Source organism: Trachymyrmex septentrionalis, unplaced genomic scaffold (genome assembly GCF_001594115.1).
Source record: "Trachymyrmex septentrionalis isolate Tsep2-gDNA-1 unplaced genomic scaffold, Tsep1.0 scaffold182, whole genome shotgun sequence".
In the NCBI taxonomy this organism is placed as follows: Eukaryota; Metazoa; Arthropoda; class Insecta; order Hymenoptera; family Formicidae; genus Trachymyrmex; species Trachymyrmex septentrionalis.
In genome coordinates this window covers 73,656-80,091 of record NW_017304990.1, presented here as the reverse complement: position 1 = coordinate 80,091, position 6,436 = coordinate 73,656, and the positions used below count along the sequence as shown (strand labels likewise).

The window sequence follows — 6,436 nt, the reverse complement described above, 5'->3', positions numbered from 1 at the left end:
ATATATATATATATATATATATAATATAAAAGTGGTGTGTATAAGGTATGCTTATATATAATAATATAATTAACATTAAAAGCAGTATTAGTACCGTATCAAATTGTTCAACGTTGAATCCACACACCAAAAACATAAAATTAGAACATATTGGTTGGGTAAATGCTTTTTCCGCGCACACTAATTGTTGAATTGCTTTTATGAAATCGTCATTAGGATTGAATTTGTGCAAGCCGATTAAATTCCAGAAATACTGTAATCATGCATTCATATTGTTAGATACAGATAATATTTGAATTTGATTAAAATCAATTTTTTTATCCAAAAATTATGTACATCAATTTCGAAGGAAAACTGTGACAGCACTTGCAAGGGACTCTTCATCCTGCCGCAATAAGCGATCGGGGACAGAGCATACATCTCCTGGATATATTTCTGATACTTAGGTCGTTCTGTCGCCATGACAAAGAAGGAGGTGGTACCTTGGCTGTGTCCTATATAGAACATATTTTTTTGCGGCCAGTGGTCTTTACAATATAATTTATCATTGCTGGAAGATCATATACGCCAATCTCGTGCCAGCTGCAATATGCAATAGGAGCATGCACTTGCATGAATTACTGCGTTTAAAAAAAGCAAAGTACTAAAAGCAAAGTCGAAAATAAAATTCTTATGTGCCAAATTTTAATTATTATTATATAGATTTTTATTGATATACTTTTATATATGCAACTTTTATATGTAATGCGCTTTTTATGTAATAGTTTTGTTCGTAAATATGGAGATATTAATTTTTGTATAATATGTTTAATGTGTCTTTCGAAGATAAATATGAATTTTAGACTAAGATTCTTCTCGCGAATTATCATCTTATTTATTTATTGTTGAAATCCAGAATAACTAATGACTGGATAAATAATTATAAATAATGACTAAACTTTGTTGAAAACTTTTGTGACAGTTTTATTGCTACAAAAATGTCTTAATATTTTTTTAATCAAGCTTTAAATTAAATTTTTTACGAAATCTTGAACTTAAGGCGAAAAATGGTTTTATTACATAGTCTTTAATTTTTATAATCATTAGTCGAAGACTGTAAACTTCATCATTACCAAAGAAGAAATTAATTCCGTTATAAAGTGAAAAGAATAATTATGACAAAAAGATTTTCAAATTATTCTGATTTGTTGTCTATTGTCTACATTTACTATATGTCTAAATGTAGAAATATCATAGTAGATTTGATTATAAACACATTATACCTATTAATCTATCTTACTGTTATGAAATTATCATACCCGAAATTGTGATTAATACAAGTGCAAGTTAAGGAAATAAAGGATAAGTATTATATAATATATAGTTTTGCATCCGTTATCTACACATATTAAAATTATTATTACTTTAATTATAATATATTAATAAATCAAGTAAAAAAAAATGATTTTTTATTTCAGATATATGTATATCATTATTTATTAGATTAATTCTAATGTTATCAAATTTAAGTCTTGATGTTATTAGAAAATTATATTATGTGTTCAAAAATTTACGAAATTTTTCAAATTATTTTATTTTATTTATTCTTTACAAAACTTATTTTCGTTAAAAAAGGGGTTAAGTTTACCCATATGTGCACGTTTAAACTTGAGCTTCTCTTATCTAGCTATTAGATTAGATTAAAGTTATTAATATTTTTACACTGTAATTCTCTACATTATTTGCTAATTTAAATTTCATTTTAATTTCTAACCATTCTGTACGAATGTCGTATTTATTTTGTATCTTTTTCTTTCTATTTTGCATACACACATGCTTGCGTACATACACATGTACATCAATTCTCACCTGAAGTTCCAATAAGTTTTCGGCTCGATTTTATCGGATGTATGATTATTAGAGTATAAATTGCCACGTGCATTACCGAGCCATACATCATACCCCTCATCTGCCAGAAGAAACGCTATAATGTCAATATCAGAATGCAAGGATAAAAACAAGTGTGTTAACTAGTAGTGTAAATAATGAAGCGAAAATTGATAAATATCGAATCAATGGATTTTTTTTCTTCCTGAATATATTAATACATACAAATTTCAACTGTGAAATAACATAAGACTTTTGCACAGTTTTAGTTAATATCATATTAAAAATATTTCAATATCTTATTTTAAGAAATTTTAATATTTTATCTGAAATAGAAATAAATTTATGCGCGCAGTATACATATATTTATGATTGTCATGATTAGAATGAAAGATTAAATCCTGTTTGTCTAAAAACGCAACTTAATATTTAAATATAAATGGACGATTAATGTTTAATTTCTCTTATTTGAAAACAAATGTTTTAACAATATTTTATATTTATTGTAATTATTATTATTATATTTATATATTATATTTATACAATACATTGCTAATTCTAAAAATTAGAAAAAGATAAATAGTAACTATAAAAATTTAAAACTAAAAATTTAAGTTAATCTACATTAATGGAAACAGGTATGACTTTTTTTCTTTTTAATACACATACATGCTTACTTTACCTATACTTTTCTCCGGTCCAGAAAGGAGCCAACACATTGAAGAGCACAAAAGACCGTGCATCACAAATGCTACAGATTTTTGCACTTGCGAATTGTTGAAATTAGTTCGTCCTGTTATCCGATGCAATTCCAAGATATAACCGTCATTAGTAGTCACTTTATGTGTCTCATCATTATAGCCGTATTTATTTATTATTTCCATCTGTACAATAGAATGACAGCTATCTAATTCAAATTTATTTGTTTTATATAAAATTAAATATTATTGATACAAATGAAGAAAACTATTATCAAAGCGAATAGACATATACTTCATTAATATTAGATTTAATTTATTAAATTATAATATTAATAAAAACATTCTTTTTGACATTTTAATGTAATCAATGCAAATTTATCAATGAAATTTTAAAAATAAATTTATACATACATACACCTATATAAGTTTATTTCATTTTTATACATGATAGAATTAATTAAAATATATAACTCATTAAATTAATTAATTACTATATAAATATTTAAGAATTTTTTAATAATCATGACGTTTTAGACAAGATGAAAGTTACTTTTATATAGTTTATAATCACGCAAATTTGTGTTGAATGAAAATAAAGTTTCACTTACCGAGGTAAGCAGCCCATCCTCAGGAACTGTAGATATTAAATTCGAAATAAATGGTATCTGTTCTAATGTGTGTGTGGATTCAATTTAGGTATTTTATCTATCAAGTTTTACAATAATCCAACATTCGTGGATGCTAGAATTGAGATGAGAAATATCGGTAGTGACATAATTGCTATGTTGATGAGATTGCTCTGTAGGCCAATGAAATCGAAAAGAAGTAGCTATTTTTTTAATAGCCCCACAGTTATATATATATATACGTGCTTATGTACGATATCATTTATGGATGATGAATAACGTGTCTGGGACTGTACGCAATCTTATTCAATGCTACCTGTTAACTTATCTTAATTTCTACTTTAATAATATTTACTATATAAAATATTATATTTGATTATTGTAATGATCAATATAGTAAGCTATAATTAAAAAAAAGAAAATATAAAAGATAGGCCTTATCGTTGTTTAAATGAATCGACTCACGAAATATTTTATGATCATTTGCATATTGTATATCCGAATATTTGTTTTTTTTTCATTTAATCGAAAATCTAACGAAAAAAAAATTGATAAAAGAGTTACCTTTCAATGTGTTACTTCAATATAATTCGCGAATAATAAAATTCTTTGCAATCCTTAATAAAATTATCAAATTAAAGATCTATAATAACTGTAATATCAAGGATATATCGCATTGCTTGAGAATTTAACAGTACATTATTTAAAATTAATCAAATTAATAAGTTAAATAGTAAGTTCATGAATAGTCTAAAAATATAATGCAAAAATATTTATATTTACTGACTAAATATTTTATGTAGTAAATATTAAACCAAAGATCACTGTTGTGCAAAAATTCATACAAAAAATTATAGAAGTCAACTTCTGGTTATTAAAAAACAGTTTGCACGTACATATTTTTTTGAAGGAATTTAGAAAAACGGTTTTTTTCTTACAATTACTATTTCTTACAATTACTATTTTATTATTATTAGATCGAATAACAATGTTAAGATTTTCGAATCGTCTTCACTGTCTTTTGCATGTATGTTTCTAACGACACATGCACTGGTAACGAGAGGTATTTCTCAGCCTCCTTCTATTGTTTCGCCAAGTCATTTACGTGCCGTAAAGTTGAAAGAGGAAGTCTATGTGCTCTTAACGCGTGTAGACGAAAAGTCTTAAGCTTTTTAGCTAGATACTGAGTGTAGGCCGGCTAAATATAGCGCTATTTCTTTTCGATCAGTACCGCGCGATTCATACACGCTCGACGAACCGGCAGGTATATTCGCAATGACTGCGTCGGATATTTCGGAAATAAGTAAATATTCGAAGAGTAAAAATATTGAGTAAATAATATAAGATATTCGATTGTTTTAGCACAATCTGTATGTAAAGAGATTGTTTATACAATTATTCAATTCATTACGTGTTATTCATAATTATTTATTTACTGAAATTAATATTGGCATCCTGGATAACGTGAAAGTTTCATATAAGGATATCAATATCTTTAACTTTATCTTTAAACACTCGTTACATTTGATTATTGTCGAAAATGATATGTTTAAGTTTAAACATATGTGAAAGTCGATAATTATTGCTTATCTTCCTAAAGAATGTATTCGAATAAATATTATTTTTTTAATGTAACGATATGATAACGTACAAATCGTACATGACAACAATTATATGTGCACAATTTGCACATTTAAATAAGAAATTCTTATAGGTATTATTAATTCTTATGGCTATTATTTAATGAATAATAATGTTTTATTTATACCAGCATTCATGTATATATATATATATGTGTGTGTGTGTATATATACCGACGATGTATATTTCGTATCCATTTTTTATTGAAAAGAATGTAATGTTCGATACTTTTTTTTATGCACTTGACATATATATATTTTTAAAAAGGTATTTTTTAGGATCGTATATGTTCGATTCGATTTTATTTTTAAAATTATTTTAAGTCTACTGATCTGTCTAGACAATGTTATTTACATGCAGGCAATAAAATGACTGTGTACCTCAAAATTGTGCTTGCGATGACTTTAAACATAAGATCAGAATATGAATACCATCTACAGATATATTGAATATTTGTTGATCAAAGTGTTTCTGTTATATGTTTGTGCATTTAAATATCTTTATACGTATATAACAGTATTTAAAACGATGAGATGTAAAAAATAACCGATTCTAAACAAATTTTTGTATTTAATCAATTGAATTCTAGAGATTCAAAAATAATTAAAGAGTATCAACGTTTTCAACTGTTGGTATACATTCGATTGTTGATAATTTATAATACAGTTTTATTACATTTATTATGATTTATAATTATGTACTTTTTATAAATAATATTTTACAATTAAAATAAATGCATATTTACGATCATAATATCACATATGTGTGTATATATATATATATAGTCGCAAAATTACATTTCTCTCTACAATTATTATTCGTAAATTGCAAAAGATTTTTATTACAACTTTTAATGCGATATATATGCACTGGGCAACAAAATTAACGCAACACCTGTTCACTCTGCAAAAATAGGCAAATTTCAAGATACAATAACTTCTTCAAAAATTGTCATATAGGGATGTTTAAAAAAGCATTTTACAGGTAGAAATCTCTACTTTTCGGATTGCTACTTAAAAAAACGGTCTCATGAAGATTTCATGAAGTTACACAAACATAAATAAAAATATAAAATCTCAAAATTTTTTACAAAATTTGCGGAGTTCCATGAAGTGGACTAAAAATTGTATACAAATGCGATTTACATCATTCGAAAGAAGTAATTACATAATTCAAATTGCGCTTATTATATGTACGTATATGTACATACTTTTTTATTGCGATACATACTTGTACGTGGAGTTTTATAATTTAAGAACACAAAATCAAGTTTTTATAAATTTTATTCTGTTCAGTTTTTTAAACAATTTAAAAGAAGACATAAATTGTATAAATTGTATAAAACATCGTTTCATACGGATTTATATTAAATATAGTAAAATCTAATGAAATTGGACAACAATTTTTCAGAAGATAGTTGTACATACAAAAAAACGCTATTTGCACGGTGATTATTGCTCTGAAAGCACGTAACAACAGGTTGTGAATAGATATTTAATATATAAATACAAAAATATTAGGTTTTATGCACAAGCACAACAAAGAACTCAATAACAATTATTATTTCGTAGAAATCTATTTTGTCGATTTATTTAACAAACA

General features: G+C 25.6%; 1 protein-coding gene across 1 annotated transcript in view; it reads right to left on the bottom strand.

Annotated features, from left to right (window-relative positions):
- The window catches only part of LOC108746615 (lipase 3-like), a 6,021-nt gene extending 3,271 nt beyond the window's left edge, over positions 1 to 2,750 (bottom strand). The window contains 5 exon segments of the mRNA XM_018483493.1: positions 95 to 253; positions 337 to 507; positions 510 to 582; positions 1,849 to 1,963; positions 2,549 to 2,750. Coding sequence (XP_018338995.1) covers positions 95 to 253; positions 337 to 507; positions 510 to 582; positions 1,849 to 1,963; positions 2,549 to 2,750 — 720 coding nt within the window.
- Between the last annotated feature and the right edge of the window lie 3,686 nt (positions 2,751 to 6,436).